The sequence below is a fragment of the Mercenaria mercenaria genome, chromosome 13 (assembly GCF_021730395.1).
Source record: "Mercenaria mercenaria strain notata chromosome 13, MADL_Memer_1, whole genome shotgun sequence".
NCBI lineage: Eukaryota > Metazoa > Mollusca > Bivalvia > Venerida > Veneridae > Mercenaria > Mercenaria mercenaria.
Window position 1 is genome coordinate 73,214,171 of NC_069373.1, and position 13,816 is coordinate 73,227,986.

Consider the following 13,816-nt stretch of genomic DNA (forward strand, 5'->3'; position numbering starts at 1 on the left):
GCTAGAGGGGTTGCAACAAACATATCTACATGTGACAGGTATATTGTAGAGTGTAGTCCCTTGTTCATTACATGTGATCCTGGCACTCAATCATGGCAGACAAAGGACTTGTTTGCTTAATCAAGTGTGACAATAAACGTTCCAGTTTTTGTCGAGCCCGTTTGCGAAAGCGAAGACACAGTTGTCCAAATGGCTGTTCGGTGTATGTGCGTGCGTGCGTGCGTGCGTGCGTCCGTCCGGATTTGTTTGTCCGGACCATAACTTTGACATGCATGGAGCAATCTCGTTTATATTTGGTATGAATGTTAACCTGAGTGAGACAGAGTGTCATGCGCAAACCGCAGGTCCCTATCTCAAAGGTCAAGGTCACACACGGAGGTCAAAGGTTAAATTCAATAATGACTTTGTCCGGAGCATTTCTTCTTCATGCATGGAGGGATTTTGATGTAACTTGGCACAAATGTTCACAACCATGTGACGGAGTGTCATGAACAAGAACCAGGACCCTACATCTAAGGTCACACTTAGAGGTCAAAGGTCAGATACAAGAATGACTTTGTCCGGAGCATTTCTTTTTCATGCATGAAGGGATTTTGATCTAACTTGAGAGACCGGAAAATATCAACAAAAGAGTACATATAGAACATATAATTGGTGTAAGAAAAACATAACACGTTTGTGTCATTTAATGTCTGGTACGTACAGATGTCAAAGTTTCCGCAGATATTATATCTATTTTTTACATGCTTTGAAATTTCAGACCAGTAATAGTTAAGGAAATGCATTTCAACATTGTTTTATTTTCCATTAAAAACATTCTAGTTAGAAGGATGACAATGATCAACACATTCATGCGTGAATTTCACCATTCTGAGTCTGAAATATAGACTAACACTTTTAACCTCTAAACATTCCCGTAGCTTCTTTTTAACTGCATGTTTTCAGATGAATCTTCGCTATGTGTTTGTTGTAGTTAATTCCATATTTGTTTCATTATAACGAAAACCAGATTGACCAGAATGATTTTTTGTCGAGCCCGCTTGCGGAAGCGAAGACATAGTTGTCCAAATGGCTGTTCGGTGTATGTGCGTGCGAGTGTGCGTGCGTCCGTGCGTCCATTCGGACCATAACTTTGACATGCATGGAGCAATCTTGTTTATATTTGGCATAAATGTTAACCTTAGTGAGACGGAGTGCCATGCGCAAACCCCAGGTTCCTATCTCAAAGGTCAAGGTCACACTTACAGGTCAAATGTCAAATTCAAAAATGACTTTGTCCGGAGCATTTCTTCTTCATGCATGGAGGGATTTTGATGTAACTTGGCACAATTGTTTACCATAATGAGACGGAGTGTCATGTGCAAGAACCAGGTCCCTAGGTCTAAGGTCAATGTCACATTTAAAGGTCAAAGGATACAAGAATGACAACTTTGCCCGGAGTATTTCTTCTTCATGCATGGAGGGATTTTGATGTAACTTGGCACAAATGTTCACCACCATGAGACGGAGTGTCAGGCGCAAGAACCAGGTCCCTAGGTCTAAGGTCAGGGTCACACTTAGAGGTCAAATGTCAGATACAAGAATGACTTTGTCTGGAGCATTTCTTTTTGATGCATAGAGGGATTTTGATGTAACTTAGCACAATTGTTCATCATCATGAGACGGAGTGTCATGCACAAGATCCTAGAATTACTTCCCTTTGTTGTTACTATAAATAGTTTATATTTGTAACTTTTTTATTATTAGTCGTAGAGAAAAATCAAGACCACTTTTCTGTAGTACAACATGCATCAAATTTTGAGGTGTTTTTTTGACCTATCTGTACTGGATTTTTGTGACTTAGAATTTTTTTTCTTAAGATTTACGTCCCTTTGTTGTTACTTTAAATAACTTATATTGTAAATTTTTGCAATCTCTTGTTTATTTGGCATAATTGTTTGTCTCAATGAGACAAGGAGTGTCGTGTGCAACTCCCAGTACTTTTGACAGCTGTTGGGCTCGACATGTTGCCCGTGGGCATCTAGTTAAATTGTAACGTTTTATTCTAAATTTCAATCTTAAAACTGATTACCATAATAAACAAACTTTGACTGACTTATTCTTTACAAATAAGTATATAGAAAAATTAAAACAAAATTGGTAAATAGTTTCGTACAGGTTTAATTACGTGTAATACTTTTTTCTTTTCTTTGTTAATGCAAGCGACAAGGTCAAAATAAAATTTCTTTTAAAACAGAAAGGAACATACTTATACTGTTCTTATGTTATGTAAAAATGAACTAGTCTTTAAGATTTCGAAAAAAATCTGAACGGACACCCTTTTATATAATAAGTAGACAGCTATCACACTTTACCAAACATATCTTTTGTAAAATGTTTTCTCTAAAAGGGTTTTTCTGAAGTATAAATTAAAATAAAATCTGCATGTCTTTTATCATTTTTGCAATTATCCTTGGCACGGTTATGAGGACGTGCACCATGTTAGTTATTGTGTAAACAGTGATAAGAAACACTTCTATGTCTCTGCAAAGACCATGAATTTTTAATCGTGAATCGTCTTAAGGTTTTAGACACTGTCAATTGGTTCGTCTTAATAGAACTTAAGTTTCTCTTCAACTATTCGCATGCTACTGATAATGACATGTGGTGAACAGGACACAATTGGAACGACTCTAGCATCAATACCACCATATATTTTCAAAACGTCTCATGATTTTGTCATATGTATTTTGATATGGCAATGTATTCATACTTGAATTCGGGTGAATGCTGAAGGCGGTATTTTGACAAATGTTTTTTGCAATGAGTTTGTCAGTATTGTTTTTGTCCGCTATTCAAAGCCTTCACAACGGGACCTAACTTTGATAGTGATAGTTTTTCTGTTCTTCATCATACCACTGTGGGTTTTTACTCTACCAAGATGTTTTCCTTTCTATGGCGTTTCTTTTCAGTGTATTTTGTGCGAATAAAATACTATCCAAAAATAGAGTCTTTTTGAGTTAGGAATGAATAGTCAAGATCATGAGCTACAACCATACTGTTTAAACAGTTGAAATATTAGCAATGTTGATGCACCAACGACACTGATACATGTATTTATGAACTGAGTCATGGAGTGTCCACTTTTTCTGTTCTAAGACGAAGTGGTCACGGATGTATATTCACGAGCTCCTGATAATTTTGACTGGTTCGTTTTTAAATGACTTCAATACATTTCTTGCACTTTTGGAGGAAATACTAATATGTGTACATGTTTATTGTGTGCATTAAATTTCAGTCCTGCTACCAACACACCAGCTCTCCTGAATAGCTCTTCTTCTTGTCAAAAGGGTATCAACTTTCCAACCTGCCGTTTTATTCTAATGTTTCTGCTTTGCAACACATATAAAGAATATAAAGAACATTACCGCACAGTATATTATAAAATTGTTCAGATGACAGAAAAAGTAATTCGATATCAAACGCCGATCTACTGTCAACAAATAATATGTATATCAGCGATCAGAATCAGTAACATGGAAGGCTCAGCTTCTGTGTGTTTTAATGTCAAATGCGCACCTTTTTTTACTAATTCCTTCCTACAATCTGATTGCTTGGCGTTTCATTCTTTAATTTCCTTTTCAACTCCGGAATTGTTTGGCTGCCAAACTTAGAATACATTTTAGTAGTGCAATGATACAGTGGAGACTTCAACATAGACATATGTAGTCACAGAGGTAAACAAAATTCCAGGACCAGGTGAACTGCATACTTAGCGACGGCACAGTGCAAGATAACTGACAACCTGAAAAGTTAAGTTACCCAAAAGAATACTAATAAAACACTTCAAACATTGTCCAGCTTTATGGTTACAAAAACTGATAGGCGCTTCAATAATTAGTTCTGACAAATACCACAGACATTCTAATTATATTCATTCACATGCGGTTTTAGCTATGTTGCATAAAATATCATTTCATTTTATGCAATAGTAAGCAACATTAAAAGCTGTGATATAATCCTGAATAAGAGGTCATAAGTCCAACAAAATGCAATATGAGGGAACGTTTTGCTTACTTACTCATTTTATGATTACAAACATAAAAGAAAAGATAAGATTCAAGGTTGCAGTTTTATCACATTTTGATTAAATTTGGTTGGGATTATAGAAATCAGATTAAATTTCTGTAGTTTGTGTGTGCTCTAATAAAGTTGATTCAACTGGAGTTATTAGATTATAAAATTCTTTCCCTTTCAGTTTACTTACATCTTTCCAAAATTATTTTTAACTTCCCACTATATATATGTTACGGTTCTTTTCTGCTGATAGAATACTGCAATTATTTCATTTTAGTTAGAACGTCTGTTGACTATGAAAATTTATTTCAGGGAGTCAGTAAGTCTAAGGTGAAGATCACAGTGACTTTGATACTGAAAATAGTTTCCGTCCAGTACTTGAAAACATTTTGCCCTACTGTCTTCAAACTCCATAGAATTGCCTTTGGTCAGTGGATAACCTAAAATTGTTTTTGGGGCAGTAGGTCAAAGATCATGGTCAAAGTCACCAAAGGGGGCATATGCGTTGTACAAACAGCTCTTTTCTCATTATTTGCAAATGTAGTAATTATGTATATAAACGCGATGACAAAAATAATAGAATCTATAAGAAGATTCTTTGGAAGAAAGGAATTCAGTCAAAAGCAAAATAGCAACAGAAATGAAAATTATTTTATAAACTAATGGCAACCCGTAAGTAAATTTACTACAAAGGCGACGTTACTATCTTTCTATAATAGAACACTTGACATGGTAAATCACTCAAAATTAAGTCTTAAAACCAGCTTGAAATGTGCGGATCACTATAGTCATGGACAAATACCTCAAAAACAAGCAAACGGACCTGTACATTTTATTTCAAAATATTATAGGCCATATGTTTATTTACAATTGTGAGAAGTTTCGTTAAAATCTACATTATAGAAAAATTTCTATTCGCGATAATGTTACAACAGTTGTGATTTTTCCATAGACTCCCATAATGAAAACTCATCCAAAGGTCCAACTTTTTCAAGTCAGCCTAGCAAAATATCCACCACGCGACCCTATCTTTTTTATTTGCTGAGTTTTCTAAGTGTATTCTGAAGTTTTGAAAATCAGGGTTTAATGAAACTCTGTATTGTAGAAAAGGTTTGATCCTTACGTGCAGAACTACCTTAAGTCGGTTTCTTGTGGGTTTTCGTTTTGGTATGAGGGTATTTTTAAAGATTTTATTAGATAGTGATGGATGTAAATGATAATTATTTATTATCAATAAATTTTTATTTACAGTCGCATGATTAATGATTAAAGGTCGCACCGACTCGTAGGTGGAGTAAAATAAAATGTATTGACATGCAACAGTGACGTCAAAACGTTTTGATGTCATAACAAGGTGTCGTCCTATATCACTTGATACTGGAAAAACGACAAACCGCTGCAAATGTCTTTTCTCAATTAACGTATGAGGTGTCGGATTTAGTGCTAAAACATTTACTGCTTTTTAGAGAGTACGATCCGAGGACTTATCTGCTTGGTAGAAGTGATATCAGCCTTGGGTTATGCACTCGTTTTAAAACGCAATAATTGTATATGACACTAAAAAGAATGAAATTATATTGATAATAATGATAATGATAATGATAATAAAGGTACTTAAAGTAATTATTAAACTGATAATGATATAAAAGACAACGAGGAAGTCGAACAGGAGGAGAAGGAGGAGGAGATGATGATTAAGATAATGATAGTAAATGAACAAGTCTTAACATATCTTTTTAATGCTTTGCACTCTTTTAATCACATTTCAGCGTTTCCTCGATCAGGGTATATAGTTTTAGCAGTAGTTCTCGTGCTTGTTGCCATTGCTACATGTGCCACCATCTTTTACATATGTGTTTGGAATAGCAAGTCCAAGTCGATGAAAAGGCCAATTATGGTAAGCGAGAAATCAGTGTTGTACTATAATTTTCACTAAAGTGTAAATGTATTGTAGATTGAGCGATTGGATATCTGTTGTTCTGCTTACTCATCCTCCAGTTACATATGTATAACTTATATATTATAACTAATAAATTATAACATAAACAATAAGTTAAAATTTATAAGTAATAAATGTCCCTCCAGGATTTCCGAAACGCCTCATACAGGGACTCTAAATAAACAGAGCAATGCTCCGTGCATTTGCAAAGTTATTTACAAGGATTTCATTCAAAGTAAGACAAAATCAACGGATCTGAAACAAACCAATTTTGTTTGTAATCTTATTATTTTTATTCAAACAGAACTATACGATACAACACTTGTTATATGTTCATTCATATTACATTGACAAGGAATTCATACTTCATCAGTAAATCACACAAGCTGACTGCAAATAATGAAAAAATAAATTTCTTTTCATGTGAGTAACATTTCAGTTACTTAAAAAAGAGTGTGTGTTACACTGTTGTACTTTGAATTCATTGCCAGTTAAGTCGCATCATACCTTGTACGAAGTGATAAGGTTAACGCTCACTTATAGTTGTCAGCTTCAATTTCAGTTCTTTAAGAGTACTGCTCGTGGAAGCTTTTAAGTGATCAATTTTGTGTTTTGCAACACAGACGCACGCGAGGATTTAATAATACAGTTACTATTTTTATTTTATTTTTTGCCCGGAAAAAGCAGTAAATTTGTTGTGTGTGTCTCCTGTAATTGCGGGGTTCAATAAGAGACACTGTAACCTACGTATTGCGATATCACTTGAATGACAGCTAATCCCCAAATGTGTTTTTCCAGTCTTTATATTCTTTTGCTGATTTTCACTTTACGGTGACAATGCTTTTCTTGCTATTCTTTCTTTATCACAAAATATTTGTTTTCATGATCTATAAGAAGATTGTTATTTTAAGTCTTGTAGAAGTGGGATGTATTTGCTTATTCACTATTTAATTTCGTTTTAGTTTCATCTTAAGCAAGATGTGTCTTCTAGACAATACTCAAGTTTACAATGTTATTGCTGTCATTTTATATGATATTGCAGCAAGTCGGTCACAATCATTTGTACCGATAAGCAATAAAGACGAAACTGTAATCTGTTCTTGCTGGACTTTTTGATAAGCGTGACCCAGAATGGTTACTTGAGTTATAATTAATCAGGTTATTTTAGGTAAATATATTACTTTGTACAGTACAAAATTATCATTTTTGGCTATAAGGACAGTTATTAAAGTGTAATATAAAACGCGGAAACTAGACTATTACCTTTCATATCACATAGAAACGCAAGCTGGCGTGCCAAGACAAGAAACTAACAGATATTTTGAGACTTAGGAAATAAAGGAGTGTGTCTGTAAAGGAACGTCTTATCTTCATATCATGTATTTCAATGTTATTTTAAATAAATACAACTTGATCACTGAACTTCGTTTAAGCTTCAAATGTATAAAATGTACATCGTAACGTCTTGCGCACAAACGCCACATGTTGAAAATATTTCAATATTGTCTATGAGCTTTCCTGTTTTAAAAACAGATTAACAAAAGTAGAGATTTTTTTTATTTTATTTTCCTAAGTGATAAGAATTTTTGTTATTTTTAATTTTTGTTAAGCAGTGTTTGCATAATATTGCTCCGGCTTGTGACTGGCTGTCTAAGATCGAACAAATAAAGTATTGTTCAAGAGGAGTTAACACACAGCACCAAAGTGCTGTTGTCAGATATATAATATATTCTATGGCTTATGTAATAACCTGTCAGAAGCAAAGACTGCACATTTGTAAGGTCTGCTTTAATAACTTATTAGACACAAATACAGAACTCTTGAAATTTATAACTTGTTAGACACAAATATAGAACTCTTGAAATTTATAACTTGTTAGACACAAATACAGAACTCTTGAAATTTATAACTTGTTAGACACAAATACAGAACTCTTGAAATTATAACTTGTTAGACACAAATACAGAACTCTTGAAATTTATAACTTGTTAGACACAAATACAGCACTCTTGAAATTTATAACTTGTTAGACACAAATACAGCACTCCTGACAAATATCATATAATAACTTGTCAGAAACAGAGACAAACTTTTGTTAACCATCATATGATAACCGTCAGAAGCAAAAAGTCATTCTTGAACATGTTCAAATGATAACCTGTCAGAAACAAGGAAAACGTTCTTGTAAAGTATCATTTGATATATTGCTAGAACAGAAGATATTGCTTCTGTGAACATCAATCTTGTAAAGCATCATTAAAAAAAACCTTGAAAGCATTGGAGCAGGCTGTTAGGTATCATTTGATTGGCAGTCAAAAACAAAGAAACAAGTCTAAGTTAGTCTTCCGATAATGTATGTTTCTCCACAGAAAACATTCTACGCAAAAAAAAAAAAAACACCATATACAAACGTTTGATAGGGATACCATTGTCAATTTGCCGAAAAAAAATGAAGAATGAAATAGCTGAATAGGTTTATATTGCTATATCCTCGGTTATGGATCTTAACTTTTGATGTCACCAGCTCAGGAAGATGGAACTATCCAAGACCTATCAAAAGACTGCAAGAAATGCATCTATTGACCATAACTTTTGACACTTTTTTTCTTTGAACTTGGTTACCCGTAGACTAGTAGTGATTTACATTTGTATTTTATTTTTCATGTAAATATTATATTCATAGAACATGCATTTTTCTCACCCAAATGCATCATTTCAAAAAAGTTATAACATGGACGAGAATTGAAAATATATAAAAAAAAACAATTAAGATACATGTCGAACACCACTTTCCATGGTAAATGTACACCGCGGATTCATCCAATCGGAAGCCCGGTGAGTTGCTTCCATCTGACTTAGAGAGAGTAAAGATTCCTAGGGTTAAACCATTTTATAACTTCAGAAACCAAGAGCATGGGCTTATAACGTATCATTTGATAACTTTCCAGTATAATATCCAGTCGGAAACAAAATAAAGTATCGTCTGATTACGCATTGGAAAAAATATGTTCAGGTATCATAATTATGAAAACATGACAGAAACCAAGAGAGTTGTGTCGTAATATATCATATAATAACTTGTCAGAAACCAAAAGGTTGATCTCATTAAGTATCATTTGATGATTTCTCTGAAATCAAAACAGCGGCCTTTTAAATAACGAATCACGCATTTTCAGAAACTGAGAAAGTCGCCATGTTTAGTATCTGTTATAAATTGTCACAATGAAAACGATCATGTAGATTGTCATATGATAACTTTTCCAAGGGTGGTTTCTATACGAAATGAATGACGCTTTTATACATTATAATTAAGGTTTGTCTATCCTATTTGATATCAACACTCTTATTCAATTTGTTATTTCAGATGATTGTAAACAGTCACTATTATATACCTCAGTCAGACGAGGACAGTAATGAAGTGACTGCAACAGTGAACTCCGAACAGAATGGATCAACAGATAGTGATACTCAACAAAAACAGGTATTTTAGATCAGTGGAAAACATCCGGAAAACATCAGTGTTATAAAGTGATGAAATGATGATTATTTCCGTCATCCTCGAATCTCAAATGAAGTTAAGACATCATACTAAAGGTGAAAATTTCACCTTGCTCACATGTGTCTTTCTGCGATCCACCAATACATAAATCTTCACCTCAGCGTTTCATTATGTCAATGTATTTATCTACTATTTGCACCGAGTCGACGAAATGTAACATTGGTTCAAAGTTACAGTGCACTATCTGCATTTGTAACCTAAGATAAAATAAGATAAATTTTATTTTGAGTGGGCAAGATAAGTAACAATACAACATAAACACTCCAGGTGCTTTTGAACCGACTGTAACTCAAGATTACTCTTATCATATGAACCTATTTATTGTCGAATGATTTGAGATCAATTTCATAGTAAGTAACCTGATAGAACCTTCTATGTTGTCTTGTCATTTAAAAGCGATGTTGTAAATGAAACCTAAATCTATGTTTATAGGAAAATTTTAAGAAATGTCATAAAGAAGACATTTTAAAAGTCATCTGTACAACTTAACCAGTAATTATCACAATTACAAAGACGACCTCTCATTGTTTAAACATTTACAGAGTATTGACAAGATACATTTTGGCGAGAAGAAGGTCAATGGGCTACTGCGCCTGGGAAAACGATTAGGTCGAGGTGCATTTGGGGACGTTTTTGAGGGGCTTGCTGCAGAGTCAAATAATGGACTTTGGAAGAAAGTTGCAATAAAAAGAATTCGAGGTAATATATAACATCTTTGGGCGAGCAGTTACGTTTAGATATAAAAGTCGTTAGAATATATTTTCATAATTTATTATTTATTTAGGCCGCTTCTTTGATTCGTTATTATTTGTTCCAACAAAATGGGGAAACTGTTAAAAATCTTAACGGGGAAACAGTTAAAATCTTGATTAAAAATGTGGTAATAAATTAATGACTGTTATTTCTATTTATGATTTTCCACTCTCTAATTCAATGTATTTATTTAATTCCCGATCAGTGATAAAAAGCTGTATATTTGACTACCTTCTTTTTATAGAAATTAGAAAGCAAACATTCTTAAAAGTGAAGTGTATTGGAAATGTCCTTTCAAGGATTCTAGTTAAATACTTACAGAACAAACATTTTAGGACACCTTTGTAACGAATGATTAGTTCTGTGAATCAAATTCATTAATTGTTATTGCTCAATGGAAAGTAGAGGCTAAACATGTCTTGAAGGGTCATAAAAAATGAAACGAAATTTTAATACTTTTACCTAAACATTATTTACAGTCAACTGTTCCGGAAGAAATGGTAAAAAACAAGAAGGATGTCGCAAGACAGTACCTTAGCAGTTTAGCCTGTTATATATATTAGCTTTAACTAAAGTGTCATATATTATATTTTAGACAACGCTGCTTCGTACGACTCCGATAATTTGATTAAAGAGTATCAACAGCTGACCGATATTGGAAAACATCCGAACATTATACAAGTTTTCGGAATAGGAAAGCTTGATGGTAACTGTATCAATCTTGTTATACATCTAGTAATTATCGTTTATAATAAGGATTATAGCGACCTGCTGTGTACGTCACAAATTTAAAGTTACAAATAAAATAATCAAATTACAATTACACAGCAAATATATCCAAATTACAATAGCACAAATTAACAGTCTGTCGTCTCATATTTTGTCTCTTTATATCAACTGTTTATGTAAAATGGGTACGAATATAGCCGAAAACTTGATTCAAGTTCTAAGTAGCGACACACTTACTTCTGTTCATTCTGGTTCATTTTAGCTTGATTTTTATGAAATCTTCAAGTTTAATGAACCATTTTTGGGTCCATTTTTGGATAAAATCTGTACTGGTGTTATATAAGTAGGTGTTGTGGTGACCACAGTAGGTCTCGAATGAATCATAGGTACCCGGGTTGAGCGGCCGGCCCTTAACTGCTAGACCACGACTCTCCTTCAACACGTACTTGAGCAACAGATTAAATTGTAGGTTCTCTAATCATGGTCATGGAACTTGCTGAAAACGGCGATATGTTGGCGCATCTAAAGGACATAGAAAGATCTAGCCACCGAACTATCCGAAATTTGGACTCATCCGAAGAGAAATTTTTTTTAGAAAACAAGCATCCAATACTATTTTTGTATATGTGGCATGTGGCAAAAGGAATGGCTTATCTTTCAGACATAAAGGTACAAATAGTTTTGTAAGGGATGTTCCTGATAAATTCAGTCGTATAATGTTACATATTTTCCGATACATTTATATGCATTTTTAACAGTATTGTAAAAAAATCGTCATATTCATTTAAGGCCAGTGTATAACAGCTGCCTGACTTGAGTATCATATCGGCACAATTATACGCACTTAGTTTAAATGTCTTCTTCGTTTTTTTTTCTCTAGCTACTTATTTAGTATTTCAATTTGTAAAATATATTTCTGTTGTGCATAGTAAGTGACTATTCGTTTTGCAAAATGGTATTTCTTTTTGCAATAAAGTCTATAAAAAACGACCCTTATGGAGCACAGAACGCAACCAGGTAGACTAATAGCAGACACGGTTTGACTGTATTTGCTAAAAGGTAATGAAATGTACAACACCCGTTACGCCCCTAACACTACCTATTTCCATTGTTTTTCTAAATGAATTTACTTTATGTTGTTTCAAGGTTATTTATATAAGTGTTGTTTGCTCATACTATTTTGTTATTATCTGTGTAATGATTTTGTAATTCAAATATCACGTATTCATTTCAGGTGGTTCACAGAGACCTAGCGGCGAGAAATATACTGCTGGCAGCAGGAAACATTGCTAAATTGTCCGACTTTGGTCTGTCACGTGATGTCTATGAAAATGGCTACTACTATCAAAGCTCAAAGGTAAACTTCAGCTGGTCTATTTTTTCATGAGAATAAAGATTTCGTATCTGCACAACTTACCTGTTTGTGAAAATATCTTTTGAAAATTTCGTATTAGAATCTGAAGTAGAATTGTAAACTATAGTAACAAAAAATGTAAGTACATAATGCAAACTATTTCTTAACAGGGACGATTGCCTTTCAAATGGATGAGTCCTGAGACATTATCTGATGGGAAATTTACAATCAAAGAGCGACGTTTGGTCATATGGTGTCTTGCTGTGGGAAATGGTTACATTAGGGAGCAGCCCTTATCCTGGTATTCCACCCGACATGCTGATTAACATGTACAAATCAAAATACATAATGCCTCAACCACCTTTATGTCCAGATAGCGTGTGAGTATTTTGGTGTATATCCGTATATATCTTATTAATTTGTTAACACTAAGTATACGTTTGTTCAAAGTGATACACGACTTTTATGATTCTTAACAGCTTTGAGTCTACTTATCTCATCCACCTTTTTTATAACATGGGTTAACCATGATTTCTCTTTAGAACTAAGAAAATAATACGGGTGCATCACCATTTATCGCAGTACGGTGGTGTAGTGGTAACACGCTTGATTATCAGTCCAGAGATCGTGGGTTCGGATCCCGGTACAGGAACTTGACATTTCTATGATGCTTTTGAGTGTCTTAGTTCCTAGAGCTGGTAAAGTTTTGTGTTTATCGGTGCTCTACTCAAGGCATACTAAAGAACTAGGCCGTAAATGGGTCATATAGCGAATTTTCCAGACCTTTAAACTTTAGACCTCAGATGCCACTCCAGTCATTGTTTAAGGCTTCGGCGGGCACCTTAGTACAATCATCGACTTTCTGTAAGCCAGCTTGGTAGCATTCTCAAACAAAGAATTCTACAACCTCAGCATTGGTTCGAACCCACATCGATTAGAGACAAGTGATTCGAAGTAAGAGACCTTAAACATTCGGCCACGGAGGCGGCTCATTATACATACTTATAATGCTACTGTTGGCATACAAATCTCGTTACTATACTGTATATTAACGATAAGCATAAATTGCATTGATATAACACATTCTGTAATACTATGTTTGTCGCAATGATATTTCATGTATTTTATAGTTGTGCTGTAATGTGATATTATGCTGCAATGACATAACATGTTTTATATAGTTTTTTGCTGCAATGATAGTACATGTATTTGAGTTGTGTTGTAATAATATGTATTCAGTAGTCATGCTGCAGCGATGTAACCTGTATTTTACAGTTATGCTGTAATGAAAGATTGCTGGAAACACATTCCCGAAGAAAGAACGGAATTTGCGTCATTAGTTGACAAATTAGACAAACTTGTTCAAACATTTTCTAAAAAGGTATAATACATTTTTGAGAAAAATTTAGAACTATTACAAGACCTC

At 33.9% G+C, this 13,816-nt stretch overlaps 1 protein-coding gene across 1 annotated transcript in view; it reads left to right on the forward strand.

Moving 5' to 3' along the window:
• LOC123528975 (myoblast growth factor receptor egl-15-like) overlaps positions 1-13,816 on the forward strand; it is a 142,847-nt gene that overhangs the window by 126,723 nt on the left and 2,308 nt on the right. The window contains exons 13-20 of the mRNA XM_045309097.2: positions 5,826-5,953; positions 9,360-9,476; positions 10,097-10,253; positions 10,903-11,013; positions 11,506-11,705; positions 12,271-12,393; positions 12,561-12,770; positions 13,666-13,771. Coding sequence (XP_045165032.2) covers positions 5,826-5,953; positions 9,360-9,476; positions 10,097-10,253; positions 10,903-11,013; positions 11,506-11,705; positions 12,271-12,393; positions 12,561-12,716 — 992 coding nt within the window. The 3' untranslated portion in view covers positions 12,717-12,770; positions 13,666-13,771. The remainder of the gene's footprint in view (positions 1-5,825; positions 5,954-9,359; positions 9,477-10,096; positions 10,254-10,902; positions 11,014-11,505; positions 11,706-12,270; positions 12,394-12,560; positions 12,771-13,665; positions 13,772-13,816) is intronic.